Source organism: Lonchura striata, chromosome 1 (assembly GCF_050655825.1).
Source record: "Lonchura striata isolate lonStrDom1 chromosome 1, ASM5065582v1, whole genome shotgun sequence".
NCBI classification, from domain to species: Eukaryota; Metazoa; Chordata; class Aves; order Passeriformes; family Estrildidae; genus Lonchura; species Lonchura striata.
The window spans coordinates 108,617,044-108,634,851 of NC_140703.1; the positions used below are offsets into that span (position 1 = coordinate 108,617,044).

Consider the following 17,808-nt stretch of genomic DNA (forward strand, 5'->3'; position numbering starts at 1 on the left):
AATCCACAGCTGAGAAACTCTGGGAAGGAAATCATAAATAGCCTAAAGGGCTCCCTAGTATATCTAATTAAAATTAAAGAATCACCTACATTAAATCTATCTTGATGTTCCTTAAGATAGATATGGCACTCAAGGCTAAAAAAACATTTTTAAAAGCTCTAAATGTGTCCCTTTAGTCTTTTGGTTTTGGTTTGGATTCTTTGCAGGAATAAATATTTGTATAATGAATAGTCACAAAGGGATTCAGACCTAAGCATGGTTTTATAGTGGAATGTTAATGAGAAATCTGTGCAAGATTGGCATGGGATGAATGAGAGTGTTGGACCACTCTGAAGTAAGAGGTTGAGGCTATGAAAGAAGACTTGTGGTACCTAAATGTTTCTGGGAATCTATATTAAATAAAATAATTTCCTCAGTTTTCTAACATGTGGGTTTGCACTTGTTAGTTGCTTATAAATACTCCTTCAAGAAAATATCTCATACTATGAAAAGATAGCTACACTCTTAAAACATCACTTGGGCTGAATGCAGATCTCTTAATATTGCACCCCTATACTAAGCAAGAAGAGCACAGAAGCTGGATCTGCTTCAGATACAGGAATCACAGACAGGAATGTCCTCAAGACTTACTGGTTTTGCAGTAATTCAGAACATGGGCAGGTTACTTATATTTTAAAAATTAATGAATTTAATTTATTTTTTTTTTAATATCTTGATCTGTGGATCGGATTAGTTCTCAACTCAACAGATTATATATGCAAGGGATTATGCCATCTGCTACTATGTGGTCATAGAAATATTACCACAAAATATTGTTTCTCTGACAATTAATCAATTCTTTATGCACAATACATGTTTTTCCTTCACCCTTACCAAGCTAATCAATATCTAATTTGAGAAAAACTTTTAATAAAAACTTTTTATTCAGAAAAAGTTGACAGTTGTACTATTATCCAAAAATGAAACTAATTCTTAGTATAAACCTATTAACTATTTTTTATGATTTACTCTTATTACTATAACAATTGCTAGTTGTCTGAATTTTATACAGCCTCAATGTATTTTTATTATAATTATTATGGGGTTGCTATATTTTCTTATAAAAGATTGGCATATCACTTTTTTCTACTTTTCAGAATTATCAAGAAGCACTTTCTAAAGATATCTGATATAAATTTCTCCACATCCTCTCACAACATATAATTTTTAGTGGATTTGAGATAAATTATATATGCATTAATATAATCTGGAATGTAGTCTGGAAGATAATTCTTAAATAAGACATGAAAAAGGAAAAAAAATGAAAATTAGTTGCCTGGCAATTTAGCATTTTGCTTTTGAATTATATTTGAGTATTTTTTCTAACTTTTTCTGCCTTGTGTGTCCTCTTTTTCTCTCTTTTTTTTTTTTCCAATATTATTAATTGGGCCTGCGATTCCTAAAGAAATATTTTAAATTAACATCTATTCTGGAAAACTTTGTTGCACTTCAGTGATTCAATGATTTCTGACAGTTTCAGTGCTCCTGTAACTTTAGGGAGCTCTTTTTACAGAAGCAAGACTTAGGCATAAATATAATGGGAAGACAATATCCTGAAAAGCTAAGCAAGATCTTTTACAAGTGGCATGCTGATAGGATAAAAAGTTATATAAGACCGTAATTTAAAAGTCTATTTCTATTGTGGTTTTTTTTCCCAAAAATTATATGTTCTCATTTAAAAATTTATAGGCTTTCATTTAATTGGTATATAGGGACCTAGTATTAGTGTCAGTTCCTAAATAATCATGATTAATACCAAAAAACCCAGTATTAAAAATTCTCGAAAGAAAGACGACTATTGTGAAATTCTGGTACAAGGACAGGAAAAACTATAACATCTGAGTGGCTATTCTACTGGCACTGAAACCTTACCTTCCAAAATTCACTTTCTATTATCTTAATACAACGGTTGAAAAGATAACATAAAAACTTAGTATCAACCAAAAGCTGAAGTTATAAATTAAATCATCAATTGCTCTTTAGCTCAAAAAAAAAAAAAAAAAAACCAAACAAATCATGCCACTTCTGTTTCCTGGAGTTTGTTTTGCACTCATAAAATGGAAACCAAGGAAACAAATCCCACTTGGTGTAAGATGACGTCACTCCCATTAATCTGTTTGGAACACAATGAGTTACCATGTTCTGAAATTGGAACAGAAAAGAAAATCACTCCTTTCAAAGAACCATGTTTAGATACAGGCTTGACTTAAAAAATTAGGAAGTGAAGATTAGTGGTTAACTGTGATTGTGAAATGATAAAAATTTGCATTCATCCTTGGTTTCTAAAGCCACTAAAAGGGTACTCTAGGATGACCACAGCATTTTTGCCTTTTTTTTCCTCCAGTGAAATATTGTCTGTTATATTACACTAAGTACAATATGAACTCTTATTTAAATACAGGAAACATGCTAAAGTAACAGTGTGAAATAAGGTTTTCAAAAACTGTAGAAGAGCTGCACTTGTAAATCTGTTTGAGTGCTTACCATTCATAGTGTATTTCTGTCAAACTGGTGCAGGCTCTGCTATAAAACAAACTGAAAATCTATTTTGATTTCTAATTAAAAGGAACTCACTCTAGAGTTAATTACAAAGTATCTATATATGAATCAGAACTTCTAGGAAATCAATTTCACACAAAAAATGCAACATGAAGGTTTCTAATGGCTTCTATAAGATTTAGAGTAAGCTCTCTGCTAGTAACTACAGAGCTAAGGAAAGTTGCTTTGATCTTCCATCTGTTGTGGTGATTGGTGACTTTTCATTTATTAAAAAAATAATTTCCATGTTATTACAAGACTTTGATTTCATAAAACTAATATTCAGAAATGAACATAGTTCCAGTATATTTGTTCCTGGTACCTTTCAAATATGGAATACTCACATTCACTTAGACACGCTCCCTTGAAAGCAAGACAGCTCCAATAATAATTCCAAACCTGTCCCTTAGCATCATCATCAGTAGCCTATCTCCTAAACAGAGCTTCATCCGTGTCTCCAGGGCAGAGTTACACTGATACTTTCACCCCTTACAGACACAAACTGCTAGAAGTAAAATGCTAAAGGCCATATTGTCTTGCTTCACCTCATGCCTTGGATTCATGTGCAATCCAAATACACCTCAAAGAAAAGCAGAAGCTATAGGGACCATTTAGAGTTCAAACAAAACCTCTTTAAAGCTGACACTAAACACAAAATATGAAAAAGAAAAAGAAAGGTGTGTGAAAAGAATCAGCAGTCACACTTATCATCACCTTGAGCTACTGTCCATCCTACTGAAAGTAAGTGCCCCAGGCAAAGGCCAGCTGGACAGAAATCATACTTTACAGTTCTCTACTGCCATTATCTGATGACCTCAAAATACTTGACAAACACTAATTCATTTCACCTCACAAGACTCCTGCTGCTAGCTAAATACCACTACAGCCAAAATAACGAATAATTGAGTGTCAGTGATCATAGTGCAAGCTTTCAACTAAATAAATTGCTGTCCTTTCTATGCACCAGCGGCAGAAAATGCATATGAGGAGATTCCAAAGGTTTCTCAGAGACTGCTCTACTAAAAGAGTAACAGGCTGGGCAAAGCCAGTCTCTAGGGAAAAGCTTAACACCAAATATCTCCTGGTCTTATTATCTGTGTAAGCAGATTTTCTTCAACCTCTTTTCTAACTTATGCTTCATTTTTGTACATGGCATCATGACTCACAAGGAATTTTCTTACCACACCAGAACAGGACTTGCTATTTGAAAAAAACAAAATCAACAAAATAACAGGCAAATAAGAATTTGTACAGTTTACCAGATTATAAATCTGTCTTAGTTTCTTACATTTTAAATGTTGAGATAAAGCAGAAATGACACAAAGATTGCTGATTTAGATTTTTTACTATTTATCCCTGATTATTATTTTTTTAAGCCTTACTCTCTTCTCTCTCCAGCAATCTAAAATCAAAGCTAGTGACTCTCTGACGGTAGAAATAAGGTCTCTAGAAATCTGCAAACTGTCATCTGTTCACCAATATTTATAAACAAAGAAAACATAAATTACCAAGGATTAGATTATAGAGCAAAGTCGGTGCAGGCTAAACCCAGAGGAAGTATTTTTATCTTCTAGTAACTGATTACACATTTAGAATCAGGTTTCATTCTATCATTAATGCAATAATTTGCACATAAACCTATTTTTTGTATAATAATGATAAAGTTTTTAACAACAATTTCTTAGATAAATTATATTTCAATACATATGTGCAGTGTAAAAAGTGATATTTTATGAAATATCAATCTATTGTCTTTTGAGATGTCATATCAAACTAAAATTTAATGTCAAGTTTTTAATGTCAAGTTCAACTTTTTAATGTCAAGTTTTCAGCATTGACTGAAGAGCCAATTTTGTAGAATTTCTATGAACGTAAAGTTTCCATGAGTGGAACTGTTGATATATATAAAATTATTTTCATTATCAGATTAATGCCATTCATTCTCAGATGAATTGTCAAGGACATTTCTGTGGTAATTCAATAAATGCTTGAAACTATGACTTTTTAATCTAAGGCAAAGTTATTTGTTAACTCTTAAGTACTCATGCTGGAAAAAAGGTATATGCCATAAATCATAGCAATTTATGTATCATTACCAGTTCAATGGTTCAATGCAAGTGATAGCTGGTCAAAATAGTCTCATATTTTCGGTTTTACAGGAACTTTCACATGTTCTATTCTTAGTTAGAAGAAAGTATTCTATGTGACAAAAAGAAGCAAAAACTCAAAAAAAAAAATCAACAATAGGCCAAATATCAAAGAAAGCCATCAGAGATAGAAAGTTTTAAAAGTTACTTACGCTTGTCGGTCCCTGTACATCTTATTAAGTTTCTCCCATTCAAAATTAAGTTGAGTCAACTTTTCTTGTATATTTGCTGCTTCCTTTGGTGTAACATTTTGCAAAGCTGCTGTCTTCTTGTGGTTAACAATTTCTACATGCCCTTGCAGTCTCCCCAGGCTATCCTTAATGCTCTATAATACCAAGATATTCAAAAATAAAAACAAGACAATGTCTTTATAAATAAAGAGTAATTGTTCATAAGCAAAATAAATTGGCAAATAATGCTAATTAAACAATAACATTAGCAATAGGAATAATTTTACAATAAGCTGGTATAATAATTGAATGTACATCTTTTTTTTGAAGACTGATTGAAATAGATCTGAGAAAGTTGATGGTTGGAGGGGAAATAGAGTTCTATTGGCTCAAAAATTCTGCATGTCAGTATTTACATTTCCTGACCTGACAAAATTGTAACTTTTTAAACTAATAAAAATTATTACACTGTATTTACGACTTTGTAAAATAAAATACTTGAAGTCCTTACATAAATGTGAAGGCAATGCATTGAAATAATTTCATACAAAACCACCCTGCAAAAGAAAAGAAAAAATACTCAGGGTTCCCTAGGTTCATAGAGCTCTAGCATTATAATATGTGTCAGTTTTATATTTGTTGAGGGAGGGGGAAAAAAAAGTACATTCCATAACGTCCCCCATATGAATAATAATTTGAATTTTTAGGTCTTGAGAAACATGACTTACATTTAGCAGACTAAATTAATATGTATAAATAAAAAGGGAATGGTTGATGTCTTGTCTCTGGAATGAGCCACAATAAGGAACATGTTTCCTCCCTGTCAGCAATCTATCATGTGGAGGGAAAGCTGCCTGGGTCTGGGTCATTACTCAACAAACCTCATTTGACTTCCCCAGAAAAATGTCTCACACTCCTTACTCTGGTCTGCTTACGTCTTTGTTTTACACACTTGGGGCATGGATAATTCAGATATTTAATGCTATTGATCTGAATATAAGAAATATCAGATGACAAAACCATAAAATGCCTCTAAATATTCCAAGATTTTATCCCATGAAAATAAAGGAGGCGGCATCTTCACAAAGCCTCATCCCTGACTAAAAAATTGCATATTTAAAGAACAGGAGAAAATGTAATTGAAACGTTATAAGCTGCCAGGAGGCAACCACCAAAGTGAAGTGGCCTTCTTTTCAGTAGGTCTGAATATCAGCTCATCTGAGCCACACAAAAAGGCACTTCTTGTGTTCAACATGTTTAAGTACCCAAATGAAGATTAATATATGTGCCTATGTATATTTACATTTCAGGCTTTTTCAACAAAGTAGATCAATTTTCTAAAGAATAAAAATAGATGAAATGCATCTAATCACTGCAGAACTGGTAAGTGATATATCTCTCAATATTTAAAATTAGTGTTCTATGAAAAAGTTATAAAAGTTCTAAGTCAGAATTTTGCATTTGTTTAAAGCAGAGCTGCTACAAAAGAACAAGATAATACAGCTGATGTGCTGTAAAGGAGTATAAGAGTATAAGAATGTCCATGAGAAAAAAACAACAACAACAACAACAACAAAAAAAAAAGTATATATATATATATATGTGTGTGTGTGTGTGTACACATATACTCATGTATCTCAAACATATTCCCCAGCTATCTTTCATGTTGAAGAGAATGATCTGCAAGCAGTTATCAATAATGCCTTGGGAGATTTGGTAACACAGTTAACAGAAGCAAACAAAGCTAATTTTTTTAGAAAAAAAGGATAACAGAAAATCATTAGCAGCTGAAGTGACAGTAGCCTTTAGGGGCTGATCCATCTCACTTCTTTTAAAAGAGAAAATCTGAATGCTAGAGACTCAAGCCCCAGTTCATTTTCACTACCTGGAATTTGTCTTTATCTGCCAGAAAAAGACAACTTCCTGTAAGAATTCAATTCCTTGGCTATTTGTGTACAAATCTGTCACCAAGCACAGTTTTACTGACAGATCTATTTGGAGAGTGCATGTGAGCACACACAGTTCTAAGTTATCGTTAATTAGGTTCTATTGAACTGCAGCAGAAAATCACTCTGAATTTCACATTACATGATTATTCTTGTTAAGAGTCACTTTGTACACACCAAATACATATTCCAATGTGTAAAATTAAAAATAATTTTTTGATATTCTAAAAATTTGTAGAATGATGATTGCTGTTATATGTATAGCAGATTTGTTACAATATTTCATGCTATTTGTACTAACATGAAAACCAGGAACAGCACAGTTGTTAGTAATCATGGATGGCTGGAAAAATTAACCACAATTGTGTAATTTTAATTACAATTGCAAATTAATTAGAATTTAAAAATCTGTACAGAATTATGAGTTACAATATTTAGTATGGGTATGAGTGGCTTCATAAACCATTTTGAAAGGGGATTCTTGCTAACAGAATCCTGAATGTGATGTGTTCAATGAATTCCTATATTCTGAAATATGATATGGTAGAAAACAGTGCAAAAAACCTGCTCTGTCAGTAGATGAAAGATTACCAAAGATGAATCAGAGCATTAAAATATCTATATTAAAAAAAAAAAAACAACACAGGGAAACCAACTCAATTTTCAATTAACTAAATAAGATCCATATGGGAAATACAGAATAAGATTAACTAGAAGCAGATTGTTAGAGTGATTATGCAAGATATATATTTATCTTACATATATAAGAAATCTCTTCCTCAGAGCCAGATGGCTTTCCATATTAAAACTATGACATCATTAAACATATGATAGTAAAGTTTATAATCATATTCTTCAATAAGACGTTCCTGCCAAAATTAAGAATATCAAAGCAAAAATTAAAAGAGACACTAAAATCTACAGGCCCTACTGCAGGTCTTCTATAAAATTATATAATGCAAGTAACCTCAGAAAATAGGTGTTGAATTCAAAGTTAATAGAATTAAGAAATGAATAGGCATAACTATGACATGTCTATGACAGTGATCCTTAAAAATTATACTAAAAACTTTTCCATATACAGTTATAAATTAGACTTCTTAAATTGCAGATATACTGTTTCATTTTGACACACTTCTCCTATGTGTTAGCAAAGAGAATTATGGGTTAGTTTTATTCTCTGGTTAATCAGTATATTTATTTCAGTTGTATACATTTCCCACTAAATAATTTGGACCTTGAATAAGTCAAGTAGCTTGCATGAGATAATAATTACACAGGAAAACTTTGTTTCAGTATGAACAACATAACCATATTAAGTAAAATATATGTAAACTTTTACAGTGATTTAAATTTCAGGAAACATTTGAAACATCAAATGATGTTGCAAGAAAGGATAATTTGCTAAAATCTGAAAGCATTTTCACTCTACATTTTTTCATGCAATTGAATCCATTGTAATAACAATCAGTTTTACACAGGTAGCTCAGATTGTGAACTCCATCAATATGAACATCATCAGTAAAAGACAAAAATAACTGTAAAAGCAAAAAAGCCTGTTGCTTCTAACATTAGTTGTCCTGTTTTGAGAGGATATCAACCAACTTTACTAATCCATCAATCTATGAACCACAATTTTCTCTACAATCAACTCGAGTTTCACCTTTGACAGAACTGTAATATTTAAATGTTTGTAAAGTACTGACAGCACAGTGATAAAGAAAAGTTGAGGTACTGTATGTCCTAATACTTGAAAGAGCTTGCAGTGGGATGATGAAAACATTGCAATGCTCACTTTATGAGATGAAGTGACAAGACTTGGTTTCTCTATCTGACTTTTCCACTCCCTGAAGGTTGAAATGAAGAGAAAAAACATTCCTATGAGCTGGTTTCAGCAGATACACTAAATGTGCTCATTAAAACACTACAGTTTAGTAAATGTTAAAAGCTACCAGATTTTTAGTGCAAAACCTCACATTTTATTATTTCACATGACTTGGATATAAAAAGTCAGTGCTATGACAATTAATATTAACAACTTTTTATTTGCATTCAATATTGAGCCTATTTGATAATGAGCAATCATGTTTGAGTCTTACTAAACATATTTATTCTGGAGAAAGTGTTCAAAGATGTTACCAATGATTATTGTAAATAAACTTATTTTTCCTTTCACGGATTAATTAAAATGGATTATTTCTGAATGGGAGTGAAAAAAAGCAAAAGCTCAGTTTTAAAACACAGAGCGATTCATGACAGTTCTGTAATTTGATTCATGCAAATCTGTCAGAGAAAAAAAAATCAACAACAATTTAATTTCAAACCTTTCCCAACCAGCTGCTGAACAATTTATGCACTACTTTTCTATTTTTACTGCAGGATAATGACAATGATGGATGCTTTTCCTTGGAAATAAATATTCATTAAGCAGGCTCAGATCAAACCTATACCCTTCCAAAAGCCCACAAATGTGCAAGACCTATTTGCCTTTTCTAAGAGATTTATTTTGGAGGAAGATGGAACTGTGCCCACAAATGCATCTCATAACAATTTAATAGTTCAGTTAAATTAAACCTATGGTAGTACTTACTTGTAACCTCAGTGATCAATATTATTAAAGTTGGTGTCAACTCCAATAATACCAAATGTATGTGGGTGAACAACAGATTACTTAAGGGTATAAATCAGATGAAGCTAGCCCAAATGTAAAGCATTAAGAAGAACTAAAAGGAAGCAATTTCCCAGTAAACTTCCTGAGGTTTCTCCATCCTCTGTTTCTCATCCAATCTATTAGTGAACAGAAGTTAATCAACAAGGATCAAGTAGGTGCTCATTAGCCATGATTTTCATAGTATATAACTCATTTTTTGTTTTTGTTTTTGTTTTTTTGTTGATGTTTGTTTTTTGTCCAGAAGAGATTGTTTAAAATGAAGAATGACTATTAGATTGGCATGTTTGTGTTTCAGTGCTCAGACTGACTTTAATTTACTGGTACTAAATCAGAAGTGGTAAAAGAAACAGCCTACTGGTATTTGACATCTACTGATTGACATCCTATTACCAGTTCTGTGCTTCCTTTGATCCAACACCCCTCTGTTATGCTTCACTACCCAACCCTACTGCCTTGCTAGGAAACTGAAAACGTCCTAATTTTCACAGGCTGATAAGAATTTTTGTGTGTGTGCACATGTGTGTCTGCACACAAATGCTTAAAATATATATCTATGAATGTATAAGAATTATAAACAGATGTGATTTTACAGAAGAAAATAGCAGCATATGGATGTGGTTTTGATACATATCGTCTGTTGTGGAAATAGATAAATGAGCTCCCACAGAGAAAAACTCAGAGCATATAGCCAGAGCCACTGCCCTGATTCTCCCTCTAAGCTTCTTTCTTATAGCTGACTGCAGGCAAATTCCAGCCTCTTCAGAATAATATTTACTTCTTTTCTTAAAAAAAAATTTTTTCCTAAATAATCACAATAAAATGGAAATATAGTCTTCTCTTCATGCTGGATAACAATTTGGAATTGCTATAGTTATATAGAGCACTTGAGCACAATTTTTTACAAGGCTTTCCTCACACAAACATTATTCTGCAAAAGCTGATAACTCATTCATCGACTTAGGCTTACAACTTTAATCTTTTTCTCTTCTTATGTCAATTCTGTGTTGGAAAAATTCCACCAGTTTCAAAGGATTTCAGTGTTGCAAGCATTGAACAAGCCAGGCAGTAATATTTCAAGCACTGAAGAAAATACACAGTAATATTTAGTCATACTAACAATACTGAATTTGCTTTTTCTTAAATGCCTTATCTACTTATTGGTTAATATTCTCTGTTTTGCTAACTAAATGGAAATTACATGGAGTACAGACCCAATAAGACATCAAGGTTTTTTGGTCTAACATGGCATGCAACAGCTAAATTTTACTTGGTTTTGTTCCTGTGCCAATAGGAACAATTTTAGAAATCCTAAACTAAAATAAAGCAGCCAAGACTGGGTGTTGACAGGGTTACTTAGTAATTACTTATACTTATCAATCACAGAGTCACAAAATCACTTAAACACTAGGAGATGAGCTCAGTTGGTCAGAGCATGGTGCTAATAACACCAAGATTGTGGGTTCAGTCCCTGCATGGGCCATTTACTTTAGAGTTGGCCATCATGACTGACCCTTGTGGGTCGCTTTCAACTGAGAATATTCCATGGTTTAGACTGGAAAAGCTTAAAATTGAATCCAGGCATTAACCCAGCACTTCCAAGTCCATCACTGAACCATGTTTCCAAGTGCCACATCTATGGATCTTCTAATACTCAGCCCATTCCCTGGGCAGTCTGTTCCAGTGCTAAAAAAAATTTCAGTATTTTTTTTCCATTAGACACACACAAACAAAGCTTTAACCACAAAGTTTATCTTTAAATATACTGTGCCTCTCTATCCTTTCTCTCCCATTTGACTTAATATGCAGATACCGTAACACTCTTGTCCTCCAAATACGGGTTAAACAGGTAAAAAATAAATGAACATGTCAGTTTTTCATATTTTACCCCAGTGTGCCCCCAAATATAAACATCCATATATGGACACTTCACAGAGATGGGCTTAGAACTTGTAAAACAGATGTCTCCAAATTAGCACAGGCTGCCAAAATACAGAAGACCCAAAATGATACAATCTAATAATTACTAAGAAAATATTTCCGTCTTACCTTGAGACACTCTTCTTGTTTGAAGAGGTTCTCAAAGTCCTTAGCCTGCAGAACAGGAGAATTAAGGCGCTCTTCCACTTCAGACAAGGCTTGTAGAAGGTGAAGGATCTCTGCCAGGTACGTAGAAGGCACATGAGTGGTTTCCACAGTCCTAGTTTCAGTCATCACAAAAGTTGTATCTTCACGAACTGTTTGCTAGTACAGATATACAACAGAATGCTTCCTTTAGTTTCTTAACACCAGACAAAATTGCAACAATGCATTTCCAGTTCACAACCCAGAAACAAAAAAAATCAAAAGTAACTTCCAAGGATAAATGCAGGAAATATCTGAGTTTTCTGACACAGATCATTCATGTTCCTTGTGTTTGAGATGATGCTGCCATAGTGGGTACTGAAATTAATCCATGCAAGAGTGTGCAAGCTTTTCTTCTACTCTCCAAAGAAATGCAGATAGGAAATGCAAGAGTATGCTGAGATTATGGTGTTATTGAGATTTTAGTGCTTGCCCTTTCATTTTAAATCACCACACCTCTTAAAAATCTGTCCTTCATTAAGAAATTTCATGCATGCCAAGTCTGAAAGAAGAAATAAATTCAAGGTATCAAGTAAAATAATGACTTGTATAATAGACAGAATTTCTTAAATAAAATGCAACATATAGCAAATATGCCAAATCCATTCTTCCAAATAGACTAAAAAGTTGTTCTTTAATCTACCAAGTATAATTTGGAATTTTCTGATTGGAATAGTCTTTAAGGCATTCTTAAGTGTAAAAGAAAACTCAACTACAGACCACTTCATGAAGTTAGGATGTACTTTTTTTTTTTAAATATGGAAAAATATGAAATAGACAGCCTATTCTGGAAGCACATGCATACACCAAATGTAAAGACATCCCAGAATGTTTTCGTTCTAAGAGTTGATTGATGGCATTTGAATGCATACTGATATAAAAGGTAACAAAAAGGTGTCTGTTTATATAATAAATTCTCTGTATTTCCCATTTGATTTGTTAATGAATTATAGATAAAAATGTAACACCAAAAGTTTTCTTTGGAGCAGGGAGACCTCTCATTGTTCCTTTTCACTAAACTTCAAATACTAAATCACCTGCATGCCCATTAAAAAAGGGATAGTTTAAGATATCAGTTATATGCGGTTTCAAAAGTGTGAATTTATTAATGGATTGTGGGACCAAGATCCTTTGAGTTTGATCTCTGTTGTCTCAAGAATAAAAACTTTAAATATTGTTGACCTCAAAGAAGTGTACAAGTATTTGTTATTAAATGTTCAAAAATCCTGTTATTTAGATTAGGAACCATTTATATGAAAGACAATTGATCAATGGTCCTGAAGAAAACAATAGCATTATTTATCCACTCATTATGCAAAAGAAAACAAATATAAGCACACACTACCTCAGCAAGATGTCTCATTTTAATTCAGGACATATTTCTCTCTTCAGTTACTGAGCTGAGTCATCTGGTTCTTCAATTTTCTTTAGAGTCTTAAAATATGCATATACACACTCTAGAAGATGTATGCATATCACATATAAAGCCCATAAAGTTATCTGTAGACTTGTGTTATTCTGTTGCATTTCTTATGCAAATTTAATTGCTTTGCTTACACTTTTCTCACTAAATGACTTTCTCAGTACATCTGCTAACACTGAAACCTCTCTAATTACCATATCACTGCTATAATTTTTATTATTTAAAATAAGTTGCTTTAAAAAATTGTGCATGCCTCCCGTATGCTTCATGAATCACAGGCCCTGCAAAAATAACAGTTTACCGTGGTAAACCTAAAGAAAAAGCTGTCCCATTTGATTAGAAAATGGGATAATCTCAACAGGCCACTGAGACTTGCATGAAGCAATACATATTTTAATTCCTCAAGACTACACTGAGACACTTCTATATGCAGCAGTGAACTTCAGACCCACATAAGGAATATTTTAACTCTATTTGTATTTTTCTTTTTGACTCAGAAGACAGAATATTTCTACTCACAGTAATGAAAAGAGCATGCAAAGTGTGCAAGGGTTTCCACTCAAAAAGAGGTCACATGAATATGTGAAGCAGCATACAAAATACAATTAGTTTCTAGAGTTGTATGAGATTAGCCTATTCTTTTCAACCCAAGTTTAGGCCAACAAATATATACACACATATATGCACATGCATGCATTTAGATAAAATAAAATCTGTGTCCTCTCACGCTAAACTATTCTTAAATCTACAAAAAAGTCAAGCAGAAATTGGATGTGTAAGCATTTCCACACTTGATTATTTATAGTGACAAAATCAGGAACATTTCAATCACTGTTATGAAGAAAAATGGGATGTGTGCAAATATATATTCCTACTGCCCTTATAGGAAACTTTAAATATTTCTCATAGCTGGATTATTACTTGCATAGTTCTACTGTTTATATTGTTAGTTAAACTGTAAAGCACTGCAATCAGAGAAATAAATAAATAAATGAACAAAAGGATAGACATATAAAAGTAGACACCTACCAGAACCTGCTCTCATATTTTGGTACATTATTTTAAAAAAAGTCAGTCAAAACAAATTCATTTCTGAAGGCTATTTTTTTTAAGAGTTGAAAATTTGATACTACCTTAGAAATCAAGGATTAGGTATGTTTATTGGGGTTTTCAACAGGTCACAGGTGTTTCTTTCCTTCTATCTTTCCTGCATTTAAAGTATCATGACAGAACCCACAGCAGAATTTGTCATCTTGCACTAGGGAATAGCGGGTAGGCATGTCCACTGCTGACAATTTTAATCAGCAAAGAGAAGCATTTTTAGCTTGCCCCAGTGTTTCCTGGAATTGCCTTATAATAGACATTAAAACAGGCAGAGTCCTTCCTTATATTCTGGACAAGCATTTTAATAGAAATGCAAAGGTGAAACTGAATCATATCCTAAAACTGTAGTGAGAAAAAAATTTATGAAAGGAGAACACAGCAGCTGAGGGCAACTAGTATCAAAATAATATTAATTCAGTACAGATATATGCAATTGATGACGCCAAAATGGCTCATCAGAAACATAGTAGGTTAAGATTTTATAGGGATTAAAAATTAATAGGAAAGTGGAAATTAAAGATATAGATAACCATTTAAGAATGGCTTTGGATAAGTTGAATCTGATAAAAATGGCAGAATGCATTAGAGTTACTTAAAAATACTTAAATTAGTATTTAAAAGTATATAGTACAACATATATATAAAATACAAGTAAAATTAAGTAACTGGGAAATGCTGGGGTAACTGATCATTTCCTATATTATTGTTTCTGTGGAATACAATTTTAGTTATAATTTTTCCTCAATTTTCAGTGATATAATGATGCACAAATTATTGTTTGTCTATAAAAGAACAAGTTCTTTTGTGTAAGATTAAAAATTTCATGCAATGTTTGTTTTCAAGCATTATCATGCCTCGTATAGTAAATTGAATTTTATTTATCATTACATAATTTCGATTAAGGGACACAATCCTTCCATACACATGACTCCACTCAAACTGATTTTATTGATAGTTACCAGGCCACACCAGGTGCAACAAAACTGTAAGAAACAAATTCATGAGCTGTTCCTTAATGCTAAGGCTAAGAAGAAAAACCAAAATAAATCAACCAAAAAAAAGACAACAAAATCTCAACAAACAAGTAATAGAATAATTCAGGTTTTGCTAGGAAATTCACATACCTTCCCCACAGAAATACTTGTGGTCATTACTGCCTATATCTAACACGATGTTGGCATCAGAGCTAACTAGTCTTGGAGAATGCTGCTAATTTTCCTTTAACAGTGGAAAATTTGTTGTGAAAGCACCTTTCACCAATCTCAGTGTATTAATTTCCTTTCCTCTTTTCTCAGAGGGAATAATCACATCACATTTTCTGTTCAAGAGTTTACACCCAGAAAGCCTCCAAATTTCTTGTGCCACATCTTGACGACTGTTTCATTTTTTGGTCCCTTCTCATGATAGAGCTCCAAACCTTAGTATCTGTGCTTTTGATTTAATGACTCCACATAAACATGGGAGGAGGAGTAAAGCTGCATAACACTCCCATCTGCATTGTTATACCTCAACACTGCTCCTGGCAGCACCCTGATGAGAGGTTCAAGGAAAACAAATGTGCCTACACCCAAAGTGAAATAACACTTGAGAAAGCATTCCTTGCAAGCAGATGTATATGAGTGTAAAAAAGTCAGTGATCTCTGCAGAATAAATGTGGTTTGCTACACATATGAAAAAAAATGGAGCACACAACGCACACCTTCTGGACAAAGGCAGTGATACCTGAGAGAGTCCAAAACACTTGTGAATTACGTGGTATCTGTGAGCCCATGTTCACCATCAGTACATCAAATAAAGAATTAGACACTCAAAAGTATGATAAAATGCCATCAGAGGTCAATATCCACGTTAAAGTACATATTTATAAAAAAGCTTTTATTCACCCCTTACTATGCCAACTGTGAGTGGTGAGGTCAGCTAACGTTCAGAGAAATTTATTCTGCCTTTGCTGTTCCTAGCATATCTTACCTGTAAGTGTGCATAGAAGTAGAAACATCAAAATTACACTGATTATATGAAATTTTCACTATGAGGTTGGATGGCCTTAGTCAATCACAAACAAGTTATCAGTACAAAAAGAAGCATCTCTTTCAAGTACAGAGAGATCTAAATTCTCTATGCAGGATTAAAACTTTATAAATTACTTCTGTAATTCTATGAAGAGAAGACCTTAAAAGACACTTGGAAAAAATAAAATATCCTTAAAATATTGAGAAAACAAAAAAACCAAATAATATTTTTAAGTAAGAAAATAAATATTGTCTCATGTATATGATTTTTTTTTCTACTCATGTTGCAGAGTGGTTGCCGTCCACAAAATCTTGCATATTGCAACATTTAAACCATATAGTTTAATGCCTGTATCTGATTTCATTAGTCACTTATATAAAAAAAGAGACTTTAAAAATAGGCATTACTATTTCCAGCACTGTTCTTGGACAGAGAGTGCTTTATGCCTTCACACTTCTCTGCTAAGGCATACCTTACTTGAGAAATGCTGCTTTAACAGTTTTTCTTCTGTGATAAAACAACTCTGCTTGATCCATACAAAAAATTAAATAAATCCAACCAAAATGAAGCTATTCCTAACAATGGCATTAATTAGAAAACATTTAAGTAAATTTTAAATTCTAGGAGTAGAAAATTGCAGGCTTTGATTTTGAAAACTATCCATCAACAGGCATCGACCAGCCCAAACTTAATTCCATTTCTATTCTCTTATTTGTGCCCTTCATAATTTGATAGAAGTGTAAAGGTTTTCTCCATTAGAAAATTTCTCTTTCATGTATGTATAGGCCTAAATTATGGGATATCTCCCAATATCTCGGACAGTTCTGCTACAGTCTGATGAGTGCCTTATTATTTTCCTACTTAGACATGGTGGGGGCAGGAGAAAAGGTGAAGAAAGATAAAGACAAAAGCTGTAGCAATGTATTTAAAACAGTATATCCAGATTATTCATAGTTGTTGCGTAGTTTTTTCCTGTTGTGATTTTTTCTTTGTGTTTTTTTTTTTTTTAATGAATACTTTAAAAGCTATGTCAAAGCATTTTGATACTGCAGGCAATCCTTTGTGTTCCTCACACCCTCATGCTTGGAGCCCTTCAAAACAACAAATACACTTGGTCAAATTGCAAAATGAACACCCCTTTCTCACTTGCTGAACAATGTCTTTGTTTTATTCTGGCTTAAATAATTGATTCTAGATAGGAATTTTCCTCAAACTGAGACACAGCTACACATTGAATCTAAAAGCAGCTTATTTGAAAATTTACCCAGCTCTCCTTACTAAAGACCTACTATCTTGCACAGAAATAAGTAACTAAGAAGATTCAAAAATTCCAGTATTTCTGCTGTTAATTTTTAGCCTGATAGTTTCCATTGGTACCTACTTGCTAAGCAAAGAGAAAAATAAAATTATTTCAACTATGATGAGACTGGGGCAGAAGACTCTCAATTCAGTATATGTGATATAAGTAACATTTTTCAAAAAACAAAGGAAGATGGAGTCATTTGTACTTATACCACATCTGCAATGTTACCATGTCCTGAAGAAAAACAAAATAGAGTAACATTATGGCATTATTGACTAACTGGAACTACTGAGATATAGAAAATGTCACTTGTTCTAAATAAATTATGCATAAATC

The 17,808-nt window shown here is 32.8% G+C and overlaps 1 protein-coding gene across 18 annotated transcripts in view; it reads right to left on the bottom strand.

The window, feature by feature from the left end:
• DMD (dystrophin) overlaps positions 1-17,808 on the bottom strand; it is a 1,148,985-nt gene that overhangs the window by 562,090 nt on the left and 569,087 nt on the right. For all 18 annotated transcript variants that reach the window (XM_077781657.2, XM_021553010.4, XM_021553014.4 and 15 more), the window contains 2 exons: positions 11,558-11,752; positions 4,877-5,049 (listed from right to left, as the gene is read on the bottom strand). In XM_077781657.2, the coding sequence (XP_077637783.2) occupies positions 4,877-5,049; positions 11,558-11,752 (368 nt within the window). The remainder of the gene's footprint in view (positions 1-4,876; positions 5,050-11,557; positions 11,753-17,808) is intronic.